Source organism: Macaca fascicularis, chromosome 5 (genome assembly GCF_037993035.2).
Source record: "Macaca fascicularis isolate 582-1 chromosome 5, T2T-MFA8v1.1".
In the NCBI taxonomy this organism is placed as follows: Eukaryota; Metazoa; Chordata; class Mammalia; order Primates; family Cercopithecidae; genus Macaca; species Macaca fascicularis.
In genome coordinates, this window is record NC_088379.1 from 155,465,254 (window position 1) to 155,485,592 (window position 20,339).

Sequence of the window (20,339 nt, forward strand, 5' to 3'; positions counted from 1 at the left end):
TCACTCATTTAACAATTGAGAAAATAATGGATAAAGATAGTGACTTGATCAAAGTCACCCAGGTAACCAAGCCAGGACAAAAATTCTGGACTTTCTGTTTCCTAGATTGATGCTTTGCTGATACATTCACACTGTCTCCGTTTATCTATCCAGGTAATCTGGATAGCAACCACCTTATATTTAAAATATATATCTATAGATTCGTGTCATTCATTTTTAATTTATAAAGTTTATAGAAAGTTTTGATTAGCAGAAAAGATTAGATTATTCATACAGCATTTAACCAAAAAGTTACCATGGAACAAACATTAGAAATAGAAGGCCCAATTAAGTATGGTTGGCATCCTTTACTGACCTAATATGATGATTAACTAAGCATCTGGTCATCTTTCTGCTCCTTTGTGTGTACACAGCTGATAGCAAAGTGAAAGGGTATGGATAGTGTCTGATCCCAGCAAGCAAATCATTTGAAAACAGCCATAGCTACAGGTCAAAGATTTTCTACTCAATCTAGATGAATTTAAACCTACTAACCTCGATTTTAAACCTAATTACCTATATACCAAATCAGTCAGAAAATAAGAGAATGACTCTTTATGATCCAAAGATAATAAGGGAAGATAGGAAGGAAAAATTCAGGAAAGAGACTGGCAGAACTTTAATATCCATAGGCCAAGACAGTTATTTTATATCCTAGCTTTATATCAGATGGTTAACGGAAAAGTTTCCATTCCTTAGATCATTAAATATTATTTCATTTATATTACACAGATGTCTTCTATACATGGATTGCAATCAATGAAGCATTTATTTGTTATTGTTTAACCATCACAAGCAATCAGAGAAACCTCTCTGCACATCACTTTTACTCTAATTCATAACATTTAAAGGATGGGATAGGCTAGATTTTTAACATTTCCATTAAAAATAACACAAAGTCCATTAAGTATTTCCTGTAATCTTAGCAGATGATCAATGCCAAATTACTACTATTCATAATAATATAGAGTGCTATAGAACCAATACATTTTTAAATAAAATGTTTAAAATGGCTAGTGTTCCTAAACTATAACAAAAACCTACCCATACGATACGCTTAACTAATAATTTTAAACACAGGCCCACAAAATGTCTCGTATGACCTGAAAGAAATAGCACATAATGCCAAATATTATATTCTGAACTAAGTACAGCTCAATACTAGCATAATCTACGTCTCTAATTTCACTCGTCTGTTTTGTTAATGTCTGGCACTGATCACAAGAGAAAGTAGAAAGGGAGTGGGGATGGCTTTAATATCCTAAGAAACATATTCTACACAATATGAGTCATTAATATTGTCTTCATAAACAAAAGATATCACACCTTCTTGAAACCGTAAGGTCAGCTTTCAATTTTCTTTAGCACTTAAATTCATTAACGTCTGATCCTGGTTTTTCTGTCTACCTTCTGGAAGTGATATTAAAGGCCAGCAAAATTATTTCTCCAGGTAGAAAAGTCACAAAGAACAATCCACAAATTATACAATAATTCCTTAAAGTTAACAGTTGGCTCTACCAAATATACCCTTTCAGGTGAAGATAATAGTGACTTATGAAAGCCAAAGTTATTGGGCAGGTAAAATTTAATATTTACCTAATAGTACATTAGTAAGTTCAAACTGGTTTTTTTTAAAAAAAAAAAGAAAGAAAGAAAAAGAAAAAAAAGGAGGAGGGGAGAAGAAAAGAAGGAAGGAACAAGGAAGAATAGAAAAAGAAAATTTTTAAAAATTTTGCTTTGACTTTTCAGAACTGCTTAACTATGTATGTAAATAAAAGAATGTAGTTGTTACAACTCAAAAAAGTATACATTTAAAATGAGAAAAAGATACATGATTTCTTGGTAAGCTCAAAAGACATATACCAATATAAGTGAGAATATAACAAGTTCAAAGAAACATTCTAAAAAACACTTGCTGAATTAATTTGGATGTTAACATTTCACATCCTAGCGCAATAATATAATGACATTTACTTCTTAGTCAGGCTAAAAGCTGCTTACTTCGATTTTCCTGAGCAGAAGTTCCTTACTTTATCACTGTATATTTTTGGTGACATCGAATTATGTATAGTTTAATAAAGTACTCATTTATGCAGTTGTTATTCAACTTGGGGAAAAACCCCAATATATAGCATACTCTCAATTTTCTCATCCCACTATATAAGCATTATATTTGTAAAGTCTAATAGGTAACAAACAACTCTAATCATATATATTATCTAAGGCAATCCAAACAAATTTAAAAGGACCACAAACAATACTCATCAAAAGTACATAAAAGCATTTTATTTTTCAGTACAGTTTGGTAGACTTACTATACAAAAGAAAAGCTATTGCTTTTACCTGACATAAAATTATCTGAAGTTCAACCTGTTCAAATGAGAACAATATCCTTGGGTTACAAATCAAAGAGAGTAAAAAAAAAATTTTTTTGTTAAGGCTATTTTGTGAGGAGGGAAGAATAACTTGTTTCAACAGCATGCTTGACCATATAAAATTATTAATAAGCACTATGGTGAACTGTTCAAGGCAAATATTCAATTACTGGTTATTTTAGATTGATTCCAGAATAATTACAAATAGTTTAGAAACAATCTCCTTCACACTTTGCAATTTTAGAAAACTAAATCCTTTGACAGAGAATAAAAGAGTATATAGTTTTACTGTGACTTATAATGTGGATAGTATAATCTTGATGACTGTCATTAATGCATCTTACATATATTTAAATATAATTACTTCAATAAAATGTCATCAACTAGAATATACTAACCAATCATGTCTGGGTTATTTACTTTTTCTGTTTTTAGTGAAATAATTTTTAAATTCAGAGAACTTAATAGTGTTTTATTTCCTTATTTACAATTTGACCAAAAATAAAAATGAATGTTCAGTTTTAAAAAACAAGCATTTTTATAAGTATGCACAATGATTAAGTATATAAGAACTAAAAATTTAGCACCCACATAGATGTTTCAATGTTAGATTTTAGAGGATAAGACTATATACCAGTAAACATGTAGTCCTTTGTTTTCCAAAAAGTATAAATCCTCCAGAGATACTTTCTTTTCTGAAGTCAATAATCTGATTATTTTTTGAAAGCTTCTAAAATGTTTCCCGGAAAACAAAACCATGTATTCTAACATTTGTTTACTCTTTAGCAAAGATTATTGAGATACCATATATTATTTTTACAGATAATAAAATAATAGATACCTTTTAAGTCTCGCTAACATGATAAAGTAACAAATGCACTAAAGTTAACTCAGTAAATACATTTTTAAGTAAAGATCAGCAAAAAATAAAACAGTTTAAGAATTTTGTATTCTCTGGAAACATAAACAGGATTATAACTGTCATGTTACAGAAGCACTGACTTCAGCCATTAGTTTGGTTTTGCTCCTGAGAAACACAACATGAACTACTGCATCATTTCTTTTCAAATCCATACATTCCCTGCAGCCATTCAAGCTTCATCAGCAGTCCAGGAATGTATAAAAATGACAGGCAAAGGGCATTAGGTATTTTTACTTCCATACTATTTTCCTATAAATGGAAGAGGATTCTTTCTCAAAGCACTTAAGCTCAAGCTCAGTCAATGCTGAAGGAAAATATAACTGAATTCTCTATGCAAGAAAGTATCACAATTGGATTACGTACTACTTTTCAAGAAAATGTTGATAAATCTAATACTGTATTATTATCTTAGAATAAAACATTGTAAGGTTAGCAGTCAACTTAATTACCCATTATTCTTCAATTAGAAATATTTTCACTTTTTAAAGTATTCTGTCAACTCATCACCTTAGTTTAGCACTAAAGTATTCAGTTTCGGTTCTAATCTTAATTATAAAAATTTCCTTAAAATATGCCAACTTTTTCTTGAAAATGTATTTGTATAAATAATTTTTTATTTCCAAGTTTCTGTACTCATAAAGGTTTCGGTGAAATAGGAAATTCCATTAATAATTAAAAGTTTATTTAACCACCATTAGTAAAAATAGGATGTAATGAGTAATCTGGTTATTTTACTGGACCTTAAACATTCACATTGCTATAAAACTAGTACATTAACAACCCAACTCAATTTTTTGAAGAAACTGGGAAATTTTCAGACTAAAGTTTTAAACATCCACATATTTTAGTTTATAGTAACTAAAAACATGCCCACTTCAGTACTATCACCTACATTCTTCATGTTCCTAATGTAATGATGCAAGAGGTAAAGCCTAGGGAAGTCTGAAGGTTATGGACTACCCGAAATCCAAAACAAAAAATTCAAATCACACCCTGAATGTCCTCCTTCCCTTTTTAGGAATGTGCTGCAGCCAGCCCAGCACCACAGCTCTGGGCAGAAGCAAGCTGATGTTGGCACTGCCTAAGCCAAACAAACAAGATGTTTAACAGTCAAATAAAATGTCCTGCAGCCTCCCTAATGAATTTGTCAAGGACCATCAGATTTCGCACCCCCTCCTTTGCCTCATTAACTCAAGTATGATGAGACGGATTATAACAAGAGAATACAGATGAATCGGTCTGAAGACCTGAAGTGGCTTTTAGCCTCTAGAGTTTCTTTCTCTCACTTGGTCTCCTTTAATAGAATATAGTATCTCCTGCAGAAGGAGCTGCCAGTTCGTTTTAATACACCATCAAGGAGCTGCTGATGGACTTCTATACTAACATACATAAAAGCAGAGGTGACAGGGGCTCTCTCAATTACAGCCTCTTCGGATACCGTTTCCCCCTTCAATTATTCAACCAGAGGAAGAGAGGACCGCAAAGGCGCAGCTGAAGCTGCTCTGAGAGCAGAGGCAGCCAGAGTGAGTTGGGGTGGGGGAGGGGGGAGAAAGAGCCAGCAAGAGGGAGCATTATTTGCTGGAAGTGTTTAAGTTTATTGCTCGAATGATGTTTCTAATTAGTACCACGGCCATAAATTAAAGTCGCCTTTGTTTAACTGATTTATTATTTACTAGAGCATCTACCTAAGACAGGGTAAATTGGTAATGAATTGTTTTTAAATCAAAACATTTGTAATGTTTTATCATCCTTCGGCCTCTGTATGCAAAAGTAGAGAAGCGTGGGGGCAAGGATGAGAGAAAACTTAGCCGAGCTTGACAGAGCTGCGAGTGGAGGTGCAGCGGGGTGTCCGGCGAGTGGTGGAGCGAAGGTCCGCGCGGCCTGGGCCGCCCCACCCGAGAGGAGAGGAGAGGGCGCGGGACATGCGGCGCGGCGGCGGAACCCTGCGGACCAACTCCGCCACCCCTGAGGCTGTTTGCAAACACTCACTCTCGGGAGCGTCGCGGGCCGGGCCATTCGCGAACCAGACGCCACGACGAAGCGACCACCTCGAGAATGGGGCGGGAAAGCTCCGCACCCTCTATCACCGCCACCAGTCTCCGCCCAGTAACTGCCCTCGGAGAAGCAGCCACGGAGCCCCTCCCGGCCAGTAGCGCTCTCCCGGCAGCGCAGTGCCCTCCGGCCCAGGCAGTTCCCTGAGCGCCGGCGTGGCCTCCCGGGTTAGAGCTGGGCTTCCACACGCGCGAACCCCGAGGGCGCGAGTTCCCCTCCATCCTTAGGCTGCGAGGCGTTCCCGGACGCACGCGGCCTCCCGGGAGAAGGCTGGAGGTCAAGCCGCCCAAGTCTCTGCCACTCTAGAGAAGTTAACTAAAGCTCTGGAGTCGCGCGGACGCTTACTTCTGACTGTTCTTCCTAATCCCTGGAAGACAAACCCTAAGCAACAAATCCGAGATATATTTTTTTAAGCAAATATTCTTTAGAAAGGGACTTATGCCAACGAGAGAGGAAGGGTGACAAACTGCCTGTGGTCCGCACCAGGTATGTAAGAAAGAACCAAGAGACCCAATTGTCTGATACCAAGTAGATGGAAAGCAATTAACTACCCTATGCAATTCAATTCAGGTTCACCCGGGCGGACTTTAAGAGGGTAAGTCAAGCCTTCCCAAGGGGTTTTGAAAAAGCCAAACTACCAGGTTTCTAAAACGAAGTCTTCACCCAAATGGACTCATAGATTTTTATTTTTATCGCATAACCCAGGGCTGGAATATAACCTCCGAAATCAAACTAAAAATAATCACGTCTACCTGATACACGTTAAAAAGATTCAGAATCCAGACATTTTAGGTTCATACATAAACCCTCAATATTAAGCAAATCAGAAACAATGTTCTAGCTTTGTTTTTTTCACCCAAAAGTATCGAAAGGGTACAGTGGGTACAACTTGTTTAGGATAATACATGTACTAAAAAGCACATGCATGTCTTTCATTGAAATGCCTAGGGAGGAGTGAAGCCATCTGTGTAATCAATAACAGGATAGTTATAGATTTTTGTGGCAGTGAAGTCTTTTAAAAGCAAGAGTCAATTATGAAAATAAAATCATTTTACAAATGAAACTGTACCTGTACCCCCTAAGAATACATTCACAGTTAGATTTACAACAGTACAATTTTAAGAAAACTTTAGGTTTATATTTACTTTCCTTGTTTTTCATTAAGTTTGAAACAATTTTAGTAGCTTATTTTAAAAGTATATCCTACTAAGTTCTACGACATATAAATTTGCACCATTTCTCACAACTTAGATATTTTCTCTCTCGTAACTAGTTAATTCTTGCAACGATAAAATAATGTATTAAATATATGTGAATCTTAATTATGAAATAATTATCAAACAAGGTGCTTGGACTAGTTTTTGCCCTGCCCTGTTTTTCAACAGCATATCGAAATTACTAAAAAGAGATTTATGGTTATAAACCCTCACCTTATATCCACTCCAACCCCCACTGGTGCACATATACAGCGATTGCTCTGATTCTTGGCAACAATGGGAGGGGAGGGGAAGAGAAAGGAGTAAGACTTTAAAGGAGGAAAAAACCTGGAAAAATTAGGTCCTTTCCCAGATTCCCCTGTCTCCTCCCATTTGCCTTCAAGCCAAAGTAATTTTGTTACAGTTTTCACCTTCTCCTACACAATGTTGATAGATTCATTTAAAAAAAAAAAAAAAAAAGTGAGCCTTTCTGAACCACTGCTACTCTCCCTCGCGTTATTCCAGCCATCTCCAGGAGAGTCCCTTCTATATAAACTCTTTTTCTTCTTTGCTACTGATAAGAGAGGAGGATAAAGAGGAAGGGCTGTAAAATGTGTGCATGTATTTGACTTCCATTATCTCCTCCTATTTTCTTACTTCTCTCTTTACCCTCTTTCTTTATCAAGTGCAGTGGTGGCTGCTACCGTTCGCCAAGCCTGCCTGTCTTCTCTCTCGGATTGGCTAAAGCACTGACAGCTCGGATAGCGATTGTAGGAACTGAAGCTCCACCCCCTCATGATGGCCCTGGGACCATTCATAAACTAAATAACTCCAGGAAACAGCGAGGGAGAGAGAGAAAGAAAGAGAGAGGGAGAGAGAGAGAGAGAAAGGAGAGAAGAGAGAGCGAGCACGAGGAAGGGGGGAGGGGGAGACAAGCAGGGGAGTGCGGGGCAAGAAAGAGGTCGGAGGGGAAAGGAGGGGGAGAGACGACTCAGAAAGTGGAATCTGTACAAGCAACCTAAAGAAGGAAAACCCTGAATCGTTATAACTACACCCCAGATGCAACGCAAGCAACGACTTCGTCACACTAAAACGGATTTTGTGAGGGCCAAAAGTATAAATTACGAAGCAGAAATGATTATCAAACAACTTCCAGCGGTTTGCACCTAAAGAAATACAAGAAGAACCCACTACAAACAAACCAACCCAGTCCAAACAACGCCTCCAGTAGGAAAAGAGGAAAACTGCGACAACACGACCCCCTGAGAAGAGAGGAGACCAACACGCTGAGACTGCGAGGCGTCAGCAAACCTCCAAGTGCACGGCGGACTGAGTTGTACTTCGCAGCTCTCTGAACATTAATTACCTCCTGCACCTTCCACTTGGGGGAGGGTGAGGAAGACGGCACTCACCTACACTGAGCGAAGAAGTCCTACCAGCGTGGAAGAAAAGTTTAAGAATGAACCACTGAATGTTTCGCTTTTATTTTTAAATTTACTTTGGCACTTAAAAAACTTCATTTTCAGATTTCTGGGCAATCTCGGCTGCAGACATCTAAGCCTAACCTTTTGGTATCCTGAGTTTTTTTCTTTTTCCTTCTCCTTCCTCACCCCCACCCCGCTTCTCTCGCACACCGTCTTTACATATCAAGAGAAAGCAAAAAGGTCCCAGGAGGTGCTTTTCTTTTTAGAAAATCATATTTTCTCCCCTAATTTTTCTGCAGAAGAAAAAAGGTTTAGAAAGAGGGAAAAGGAAAAAACAAGCCGGCTACAGTATCAGCCGGTCAGCCCAGGTGGAAAACAAGAGTGAAAGTGGGGCTTAACGGGGAGCGCACCGCCTCTTTCGAAAGCCGCTGGGCCACCACCAGTGCGTGAGCCTTGGATCCCTCAACGTATTGCGAGACGCCGGTGTATAGCCCGGACCTGTGCCCCAACATGATTGCCGCTCAGGCCAAGCTGGTTTACCAGCTCAATAAATACTACACTGAGCGCTGCCAGGCGCGCAAGGCGGCCATCGCCAAAACCATTCGAGAGGTCTGTAAGGTGGTCTCGGACGTGCTCAAGGAAGTGGAGGTGCAGGAGCCTCGCTTCATCAGCTCCTTGAGCGAGATCGATGCCCGCTACGAGGGGCTTGAGGTCATTTCGCCCACCGAATTTGAGGTGGTGCTCTACCTAAACCAGATGGGCGTCTTCAACTTCGTGGACGACGGCTCGCTGCCGGGCTGCGCGGTGCTCAAACTGAGCGATGGGCGGAAGCGCAGCATGTCTCTCTGGGTCGAGTTCATCACAGCGTCGGGCTATCTCTCAGCGCGTAAGATCCGCTCGCGTTTCCAGACGCTGGTGGCCCAGGCGGTGGACAAGTGCAGCTATCGGGATGTGGTCAAGATGATCGCGGACACCAGCGAGGTCAAGTTGCGCATCAGAGAGCGCTATGTGGTGCAAATCACTCCGGCGTTCAAGTGCACCGGGATCTGGCCTCGAAGCGCGGCACAGTGGCCTATGCCCCACATCCCCTGGCCCGGCCCCAATAGGGTGGCCGAGGTCAAGGCCGAAGGGTTCAACTTGCTCTCGAAGGAGTGCTACTCGCTGACCGGCAAGCAGAGCTCGGCAGAGAGCGACGCCTGGGTGCTACAGTTCGGAGAGGCGGAGAACCGCCTGCTGATGGGAGGCTGCCGAAACAAGTGCCTCTCAGTGCTGAAGACTCTGCGGGACCGCCACCTGGAGCTACCCGGCCAGCCGCTCAATAACTACCACATGAAGACGCTGCTGCTGTACGAGTGCGAGAAACACCCGCGAGAAACGGACTGGGACGAGTCGTGCCTGGGCGACCGGCTCAACGGCATCCTGCTGCAGCTCATCTCCTGCCTGCAGTGCCGCCGCTGCCCTCACTACTTTCTGCCCAACCTCGACCTCTTTCAGGGCAAGCCCCATTCGGCCCTGGAGAGCGCTGCCAAGCAGACCTGGAGGTTGGCCAGGGAAATTCTCACCAATCCCAAAAGCCTGGACAAACTATAGGGTGCTGGGGACTGCTTGAAAAGCGACACAAACGGGCGTGCTCTCTCAGACACACAACACACAACTCAGCGATAAACAGCAGAAACTCTGGACACAAACTTTTATGTAAGTCACCTGAAATAGGAATCAGGCAGAAGACCTTCGTTAATTAAGAAGCAAACAAAAAGAGAGCAACCCAACCAAAAGAAATCACATTCTTGCACAAAAGTGATCGTTTTCTTCCAAACAATGTGAATTTAAAAGGTCACACAAAAGAAGCAATCGGGCTGTGCCACCACAAAATGAAACCCAAGGTACATTTTCAAATCAATGTATAGTAGTTTCCCCCTTTTCCTTCTTTCCCCCTATCCTTTTTCTCTTCACCCCATCCCACCTCTCATTTCGTTTTGCTTTTGGTTGCCTGAATGTTGTCACCAAGTGAAAAAATTATTTAACTATATGTGAAATTTCTCTTTTAAAAAAAGTTTTACTGATGTTAAACGTATCTCAGTGCCAATGTCAGACTGTGCCCCTCCCTCTCCTGCACCTCTACCCTCACCCTGAGCTGTCTTGTTGAAAACAGTAATAAAAACATTACTTTACATTGTAATTGACTGTGGATTGTTCTTAAATGAAGGCAGGTGAGATAACAGTTTATAATTTGCAATGTAAAGATGTGACTTGAGGAATCAAATGCAAGAAGCTTCCATTTGAACTGATTTGCAAAATTTAAAATACAGCACATTTTGTAGAATTGACTATAAGTCCGCACGCAAATCCTTAGAAAATAGAAAACATTAACTTTACTCAACTGTAACATATATTTGTTCTGTAGAGTTAGAATTAAAGGTAACATCTACTTCACGCTTGGGGAAAAAAGTATAAAATAAAAGATTTGATCCTATTAAAGCAGAAAAAAACTTTTTCACATTAAAAATTAAGAGATGTACTTTCTTATGCCATAATTTCAAAAAATCCAGTCTGACTCCGATATACAAAGGAAATATGTATGGATTTTTCTGAATAGTTAACAAAGTCAGTTGATACTTTTCCTTCAACCATTTGTCCTCTTCAAGCTTTGAGTAATAAAAATTTAACAATTAAATAAACCACAACAAAAAAGAATAAAATGGTTATAGCAATAATCCTCTCCCCCAGCATAGAGTGATATGAACCATTCAGATTTATAAATTACTTCCATTTTAAAATGGTTTAGTTATAAATTCCATAATTACGATTATTTTAATCAAATTTCAAGAATTATTCTGAAACTGCTTATATGCAATTCAAACAAAAAAGGTTTTCATACCATTTTTATAACCAAAGAAAAATTATTATTCCAGGAATTTACAAATAGGAAAAGTACCTTCCTCCTCTCTCTATTTTTCTAAGGTTACAAACCAATATACTCATTTCAATGTTTCAGCTTTAACAAAGGTTTCTTTTTAATGCAAGGGAATAACTGATTAGAAAATAAAATAATTAGTCAAACAGAAAGCATCCCAAAGGAATTAGTTTGTCGTATGTTGAAAGTAACTATATACTCCATTCACTATGCTAATGATGAGACAAGGTACAGAATATATGTCAGATGTTACCCTTTAATATCGAACATTTATTCTCTGTATTAGCCCAGTTTTTAATTTATTGAGAAAATGCACAAATGAGAGGTGTAAAGAAAAATGTTTTTAAAGCAAATTTTAAAGATCAGAGGAAGAAGTTTGAGAGGGGGAAGGGCTGTATGGAGGGATGAGCAGCAGCATAGCAGAATAGATGAAAAACAAGAAAGCCATTCAGGGGTCTGAAGCCTAGTTCATTTGACAAACAGGTTTAAGTTGTAAGATTCCTTGGTAAAAATAGTCCTATGTTAAAATATAAACTTTGATCCTATCAGTTCTGAAATCATCTCCACTCTTTCAACTCAACCTGTATTATATCTTCTTGTACTCCTCACAGTAATATTAAATGGCTCAAACACACAAATTCCTTTAAATTATAAAGACCAATTTATTCTCTGGGGAAAATGTTCTGAATTTTAAAAACATTTTCAAACAAACAGTAGGTGCTTACATTTGCACAAAATGATTTAAAGGAATAGTGTTTAGTTTCAAAGATAAAAATATCTATAAGTGACCATTTTTTTCACTCACAAAAGTATTTACAGCAGTAGACATACATCTCCCTCCAACTATTCCAGAAAAAAAGGTTGTTAAGTCTTGACAAGAAGAAACAAAAATATCCCCAATTTAGCATATTGTATTCTTCCTTATTTAATTTAATGCAGGTATCAGTCAAAAAGGAAAAACACTGCAGCAACATAAATGTCCTCATTTACAGAACACCTTAAAGCATTAACATCTATACAAATTTCTGGTAGGTGACTGAAAAAATTTTTTTAATATAAATTGGCAGGAGTTTTAATTTCTGGAATATAAGGAAGGTTGCAGTGATACAAGCCCATTTCTTGATTGGGCCAAAAGATCTCCATATTTCACGAGCAACAAGAAAAAAATAATTTAATGATGCTGTACAGAATCAGATCAGAGAGAGACAAAACTTGTAACTTCTCTAAAAGGAGCAAATAACTTCAAAGAACCTAATCTCACAGATTGGCAGAGATTCTAATTTTCAGAACAAGTCATTAGACACCTTTAAATTAAATCAAATTTTAGGCTTTGATCTATATGTGTCTAAAAGCATCATAGAATATCTTGAATTAAATCCCAGTCTTTCTTAAATTCAGAAGTTACCAGAAATCAGAGAGTTTAATTTTGGTAACCTTCCTTTCCTAAAGAAACTAATGCATTTTCAGACATTTCAGTCATGGGACAAAGTCGAAAAAAATTTTTAATGGATAGAATTTCAGAATTAGCAAGTTTTCTCTACATTGGATTAGTTAACTTATCAAGTTCAAAACAATCAGTTCCATATAATCTACCAAGTCCTGTCTTAATAAAGGCAGCAATAGCGAAACAAAGTGCTGGAAATATGCATAAGATACGATTTGTTTGTACAGTTTTAAATAAAATTATAATATTTTCATCAAAAGCTACTTTGAAATACTTCTAAATCATTCAGATTTAATAATTCACAAGATTACAAAATCAAAGAACCTTCTACCAATAAACTCAAAATACGTGTAGGTATGTACATGTACATACACACATGTTATCAGCCTGCAAAATAAATTATTCTACTTTTTAAGCCACCTTTTTCTACAGGTTGCTTATTTTGCTCATTTTTAAAAAAACTGTTTCCTCTCAGAGCAAATTATACCATTCTTTTTCTTGAAATAAACCTAATTTTGGTTTTTATGACTGTGCTACAAATGTTTCTTAGTAAAAACAAAGTTGCCAGGGTCTGAAAAGTAATGAGAAATACATTTTAAAGAGGAAATTACATTTTCATTTAAGAATACAAAATTATGCAGTGCCTTGTAAAATCTACTATAGGTAATGGGAAACAGAGGTATCTCACACACACAAAACATGCTTGCATGCACGACAGAGTAGTAAGTCATGGGGACAAAGCAAGGAGAGTGATATATTGACATCATATCCAGAAAATATAAAGGCTAAACAAAATAATTCCACTCTCAATCTCACTGAATTTTGTATCTTAATTCACCCTTGACCCTTTGAGGCAAAATATATTTATAGACAATGTTCCCTGAGGTTCCTTCCCCTCCTCACAAAGAGCTAATGATAAATGCCATTAAGTAAAATTTGTTTTTGAATCTAAATGAACTTCAATAATCTTACTAACTGGTAGAGAATCATAAACTAAAGAAGATAATGACATTGCATATAGGCCAAGGCAATTTAGAGGAAATTCAAACTAAGCCTGTCAGATTTACCAATCCCAATCCTATCCAACAGCACCTAGCATCCCATCATAAGAAAAAATGAAACCCCCTCATCTTCTCACCTTGGGGTCGATTTTTTTGAAGTTAGGATCCTCTTCATCCACCTCAAAATAGAGTTCGGAGGAGGTGACAGAAAGAGTGCCCTTTACTACAACCGAGGGGGCCACAAGCTGAGCTGGTGTGCTCAGGCTAACAGGACCTGCCAAAAGGAAAAGACAAGCCACACAAGTTGGAATGACATTTTTCAAAAAATCAAATTTGACCAGAAATTGTATTTAATCTTTTCATTTTCACTTCTAGTACTGAACTGCCTGCCAACTACTTCTACAGTTAAATATTCTGTCCACCCCAAATCTTCCTCTGAAAATGCAAAGTCAGGATTCTCATACTAGAAGATCTATAACAGAAGGTTGATGATAACAGTAAACTAGGATGCAATTATTTTACAGGGAGTCTGCAAAGCTTTGGTCTAATCTCTAGGTAAGAAGTGGCTCTGCCTAAATAAGTCCATCCACATTCCATTTAGAAAACAGGCCTCAGGCTATCTAACAACATGAACAACAACCAGGAGCAAAGAAGCCTCAATAGGCTTCCAAGGGCAGGAGTTAGCTTACAGTATGGTAGAGGCACAACTACAAAAGGATCACTAGCTTATTAATGAAGTGGGAAATGTTAAACCATATTTTCTGATAGAGATTTTATGCCAGCTTGACACAAAACCTCTTCCATAACAACTTTACTCCATCAATGACTGGTAAAAATACTTCTTTTCTAAGCCTTCCTTTCCACTGTTAAGTATTGTTCAATGCTTCCAAATCTAATATTAGTGTAGTTCAGGGACTCTGGGAGTAAACAGCTGGAGGGTGGGTTTCCAAGTGAATGAATTTTTATTGGAATAATCAAATCTCCACAGGGCTTATCAAAGAGACAAATCAGACTGCTACTGAAAACAATAGATTCACTACAGATAAAACAGCATAATGTATATTAGAGCTAAATATAAAATATGAACTAAAAATTATATATATATACACACACACACACACACATAGAGAGAGAGAGATCAATGTAGAAAGAATTTGAAATTCCATTGTCAATTCCTCATGGTATAAATCCTATAGGGGAAGAAAACAGCGTAAGAGAAGACAGGCACTGATAGTTCTGAATTAACATAGTGCCTATAAACAAGGTGCGCCTATTCAGGTAATCAATGGGTGAATAAGTGTTTCAAAATTCAGATGAATTGACATTTCCATCGATTGTTAGACGGGTGATAGTGCTTAATCTCACATCAATCTTAATGTGTGCCAGTAGGACAATAGAAGGGATGCTCTGCGGAGATCAGAGCAGGTTTTGCCCTCTATTCCCAATGTACAAATACATTGTGTTTGCAGATGGGCAGCAGATAGCTGCAGAACAGCCATGATTTCCCAAAGCTCATCCTTATAAATGGATGAAATAAGAAGCTATGTGTTCTTTTGCTGTCTCCTTTTGCCCTCTGTACATTAGCATGTAATACTGAGAAGAAATAACATTTTTTCAATCACTCTCAGACATTCAATTATAGGGTAAGCAGACAGCTGCAGGAGCTAGGGCAGCCTAGGTCCTACAGAAGACCCCTGACAATTTCCACTTCATTTCTAACCCACACCACTTTATTAGTGTGGATTACTTCTTAATCCTATTGCCATTGTCACGATTATATAATTAAACTCCCCTTTCACCTCTATTACTGTATGAATATATTACCGGCAGCAAGAATAGAAGCAAAATAAAGGAAGAAATGGGTAAATGGATGCGAAGGAAAAGACTACAGAATAGCAGTATCTACCTTACTCTGCACTCGCACCAATTAATTTTATTTTACTTTACAGAGAGGTTTACAGTTATCAAAGAACACACCATCTTCTCTTTTTGCTTTGCATTACCAAGTGGCATAGTAGCACAGGTTGCAGATATGTCACCGAATGCAAGATTTTTAATGCCTTTTCTCTTAAAATTATCAAAATGGAAAACTATGTAATTTTCACCTATTGAAATTATAGAACCTTTCAGACTTTCTTCCTTGAGGGACACAGCCACAGGTATTAAAGTAAAAAAGCCATTTAATGAATGACTAAAATTTCTGGCTAAACAAGAGAATTTTTCCCATAAGGGATGTAAAACTGAGAATCTGCAGAGTGCAAATCAAAATTCCTACATCAGGCAAAATATGTGAATGTTGTGAAAAGCCATGGCATTCTCAGAATTGATTTGAGTAACATGCATATACAGCATGTTCACTAAGACCTGTATATCAAAGCAAATAGCTTCTCTCCCTCCAAGATTTATTTACAAAAAACAAAAATAAAAACAAAAAAAAAACTGGCAGAGTTTTACCTATAGTGCTAATTTACAGAGATCTGGTAACTCCTATGGGATGGGTGAAGCAATTTTGTTCTTTTGTTGCTGCTTTTAAACTTTTTTCTTTTTCAGTGAAAATTATTCATAAAAGAAAAAAATGAGGAGAGTAAGAAGACTGAACAGAATAGAAAAATAAAAGAGAAACTATAGAAGATAAGGGGGTAGTGTTTGAAATAACCAATTAATGCAATTGTGGGTATAAGCTTGGTAGTCCTAGTGGTCACAGCTGAAAAAGTAAGTAATTAGATGCTTATTGTCCCAGAGGTAGCTGAAATATCTGCACAACCACCAAATTTACCAGCAAGATTCTCTAAATCTTTCTCATCCACGGATGACAGAGTATCATCATCGCCTTCCAGGAGGATCTCGTTTTCTGAGTTCTGATTTCCTAAAGCCTGACTCTTGATGGACTGTTTTCCTTTAGCAAGGATATCTTCATCTGTGGCTGAAATGAAAAGGAAACAAAGCTGTCCATCAGTTCTGGGAAGAGCACTTTGGCAGAGGGGTAGGGGCTTGGGTAAGGGTAGGTGGCCAAAGATGGTCAATCTTTTATACACAGAGTCAGCCACAGTGGAGAAAGTGATTGGGATGGCACACATGTCTGATCTGACAAACTTGATCCCCCAACCTAGTCTAATGTTACCCTAAACAAGCACCCTAATCCCATTAAATCTGACCCCTGCACTGCTCACCAAACCATTTATTTACTTATAGTTAGGGCAGGAGTGGGTTCAAAAGCAGTACTTTTTTTTTTTGGAAAATTCATTAATAGGAACGATCAAAACCCAGTTTTGGAAACAATATTTAACACCAAAAAATAAGGACTGATTCATTCCTCCAAATAATGTTATACTGACAAACATTTTGGAATGGTTGAGGAGTGGCTGTGGAGGAGAATCCAGAATTAAAAAGGGTTAAAACTAAGAGACATTCACAAGCCAGTGAGGATTTAGGCCCAGATACTGAAGCCATATCTGACATTAGTAAGACTACAGCAGCTCCTCAAAGCTGCAATCCCTTCTTTATCCACCCTCCCTCCTTCCTTCCTTCACATTACCCTCATCCACATGTTCACACATACACTCACTCCTCCGCCCTTTCGTCCCTTATACAAATATCCAGGAGCAAGGCGGTGTGGAAACTAAGTGAAAGCTCAAACACTACCTCCTCTGCATGTTTAAACTAAAGGGCTAAGGCACCCCAGGGGCAAACATAACAGAAAGCCCGGGATGAGAGGCATGTGGGCAAGGGGCCTCATGCGGCCTGAACTGGAGTAGCCTGTGGAGAGCAGCAGTACCAGACTCAGGCACTACGACAAGGCAGCAACTGCAGGCGGACGGAGGAAAAGAGAACACCACATCTAGAGAGGGAAGCAGCAGCCCTGAGGAGCACCTACACTCAACAATGGGATCCGAAAGCAGAGCAGAGACACAACTGAAAGTGGAAAACCCTGAAATTCAAAACTCTGATTCAAAACCCACATCCTTCCAGGACAACTCCTGTTGTTTTGAGCAGCTTTCTCCTTAAGACAAGCAGGAAGGCAGATGCTAACTTTTGAATTGTGATTTGTAAAACTTCATATGTGTATCTTTTCCTAATCTTGTTTTTTTGAATAGTGTCATATAAGGGAAAGTTAAGAATATTCACCTGACCCTCCTGGCTTCCAGCTAGATAAATCCCAGAGGTAAAGCACCTGATCTACCCAGGCTGCAGCTTTTGATACGAAAATCGGATGGCTAGGGTTTTTGGGGTTTTTTTTGGTTTTTTGTTTTTGTTTTTGTTTTTTTGCTCCACTGCAGCTTCTACCTAGGCATAAGGCCCAAACCCCAAAAAGAATAAAGCAATCAATTTGCAGTAACATGACATATATACATGTATATAATTTATTCTAAATAAACTGCACATGTGTTGCCTGATTTGGCAGATCAAAGGTTCTTAGGGTTTAATAAGTACATTTACAGATAAAGTTAAAGGTAAAAGTTTTTTTCTCATATTTATTGTGAATTCACCATGTATACCATTTAAATACAATACTTACAGTGCTACTGAAACATAGGAGTTTTCTATTTAATAAGAAGTCATGGGAAGGAGCTTTCTACATTTACCTTTAAATACACTCTATGGGTAAATAAAATCTTTCATACCCACAGGCTGCATTGTAAGCTACACACATATGATGATCTGGACATATGTTTGAAAAGATTACTTTAATGTATCTAATTAAAGTGGCTATATTTATTTTTTATTTAATTTTTTCAAGACAGGATCCTGCTCTGTCACCCAGGCTGGAGTGCAAAAGCACAGTAACAGCTTACTGCAGCCTCTACCTCCTAGGCTCAAGCAATCCTCCCAGCTCAGCCTCCCAAGTGGCTGGAACCACAGGTGCTTGCCACCATGCCCAGCTAATTTTTTAAGTTAACTTTTTGTAGAAATGAGGTCTTCCCATGTTGCCCAGGCTGATCTTGAACTACTGGGCTCAAGCAATCCTACCACCTCAGCCTCTCGAAGTTACTGGGATTAGAGGCGTGAGTCATCTTACCTAGCCTATTTTTTTTAAATGCTAAAAAGAAATACACTTAAAATTAACCAATAATTTTTAGAAAAACAGAACTATGTTCTAAAATCACTTATATTTCAAGTATTTATAGTTCCTTACTCTAAAATCAGAAACACTGCCCTGAGGCTAAACAAAATCTTTTGCAATTTGCTATCAACTTTATTAAAAATATATTGGCCACTGAGAAATGCAAATGAAGCATCATCTTCTAAATGTTTTTATACAGTAAATTATAATAAATTATTATTTGCCGGTTAGATTTTAGTACAGAAACAGTATACCACATTCTTTTTATTTCTTGGATTTATAATTCCTTCTTCAAAGCAGAAATATTAATAATAAGGCTAATATTTGCATGAGCCAGGGAGTGTTAAAAATACTTTACATAGCTCATTTAATTCTCATAAACCTTCTGCTTATTTCTAATTTTAAGATAAGAAAGCAGGCTCAGAGAGGTTACGTAATTTGCCTAAGTTAACATGGCTTTTGACAATTAGAGTCAGGATTTAAAAACAGGCAGCACAGTGCCAGAATCTGGGCTCTTAACCACTATGCCATATTAGCTCTTAGATGTAAGAAAAATAAAGAAAACAAACAACCACAGTTCAAATATGAATGTGCATATAAATTTGTCTACTAATTCTTATGTTTCTCATAGTGAATTTTAAAAGGTTAAATCAGAATAATAATCAAGAACAAAAAATATTCATTTCCAAATCTAAAATTGATGAACATGCCAAACACATCAGAAACAACTAAACACCCTGCTCATTACTTCCTCTGATTATTGCCATACATGTCCTAAAGTACACCAAGCTTACGTGAAAGAAGAAGAAACCTCTTTAATCTGCAAACATTTACAAAAAAATGAGAGTCCCCAGTGGCAATATGTAATGGTTTAAAATAGCTCAAAAAATCAATTCATATTCATTTAAATGACCACGAGAAATATAATTATCCCTTCCAATTGAAATTAAAAATTTTTTAAATATGTTCTAATCATGCTGCCTATATTAAAACACAGTAAGGCAACTTCTGAATTAAAGTTTCATTAAAAATTTTACATACTATAGGTGTACTGTATGCATACATACACCCACTTTAATTTATTTATTTACTTATTTTTACAAGCTCAGATTCTGGAATTGTTCAAGCTCCACTGAAAAACCTCTTGTCATGGAAAATATGCAGCTTACTGATATTTAGAATGGTTTTCCTGTAATTAACTCCCCCTTGAGGATTTTAGGTTAGCAGCAGTAAAATTACCAACAGTACTCTAATATGCACCACATGCGCTGGTGTTCAATTCTCAGTGGTCTAATAGCTTTCTGCTAAAGAACTTTAAAAAAAAATTAGAACAAAACTTTTCCAAGCATAAAATAAAGGATTATTATCATGTTTATATGTGCTGGGGAAAAGTATATTTTTAACTTTCATTTGCCTTATTCTCAACCATTATAAACAAGTATTTTGGTATCTTCTGTGAGTATATTCTACACTAGTCTAAAAGTTAATTGGATGAAGTCAGAATATACTTTGGGTTCCATTTTAAAGCTCAATTCAGATATTTCTGGCTAATAAAATTGTTACTAACGTGATCGCCGTTTAAATTTTTCATATCATTATTAAGAAATGCCTTTTATTCTGGTTTAATTTCACCTTTTATTCTAGTTTAATATTTATCCTAACTTAATACTTAAACTGCAATTGTTATATAAAATTGGAGAAATCTGTCAGAAATGCGATCTTTAAAAATGATTTGATTCACTAAGGCTAAGAACAATGAAAGGCCTAAGAGAGAGAGAGGCTGGTCCTCAAAATGTAAAATTCAAGTTCTTCAGAGCTAACTCTGGACATGAGTTGATTTATCTATCCAATACAAAACAAGTAAGTAGAATTAAAATATAAAAAGAGCAAAAACACACACAAAACTGTTC

At 37.4% G+C, this 20,339-nt stretch overlaps 2 protein-coding genes across 8 annotated transcripts in view; one reads left to right on the forward strand and one right to left on the reverse strand.

Moving 5' to 3' along the window:
- The window catches only part of LRBA (LPS responsive beige-like anchor protein), a 768,738-nt gene that overhangs the window by 302,233 nt on the left and 446,166 nt on the right, over positions 1-20,339 (reverse strand). For 6 of the 7 annotated variants that reach the window (XR_012435154.1, XR_010586615.2, XM_015450901.3 and 3 more), the window contains exons 39-40: positions 16,144-16,290; positions 13,505-13,641 (exon numbers count right to left, since the gene is read on the reverse strand). Coding sequence is in view for 5 of the 7 variants with exons in the window: in XM_015450901.3 (XP_015306387.2) it covers positions 13,505-13,641; positions 16,144-16,290 (284 nt within the window). In the remaining 2 variants the exon portion in view is untranslated. Of the gene's footprint in view, positions 1-5,325; positions 5,445-13,504; positions 13,642-16,143; positions 16,291-20,339 lie in introns of those variants that run through there. The other variant, XM_015450904.3, reaches the window with a different exon arrangement.
- Positions 7,428-10,187, forward strand: MAB21L2 (mab-21 like 2). Its single transcript, XM_045391873.3, has one exon. The coding sequence runs from the start codon at positions 8,519-8,521 to the stop codon at positions 9,596-9,598; it is 1,080 nt and encodes a 359-aa protein (XP_045247808.1). The 5' UTR covers positions 7,428-8,518; the 3' UTR covers positions 9,599-10,187.

What these genes read in the sequence shown, in the direction of transcription:
- MAB21L2 (XM_045391873.3), top strand. Translation starts at nt 8,519, where the DNA reads ATGATTGCCGCTCAGGCCAAGCTGGTTTACCAGCTCAATAAATACTAC.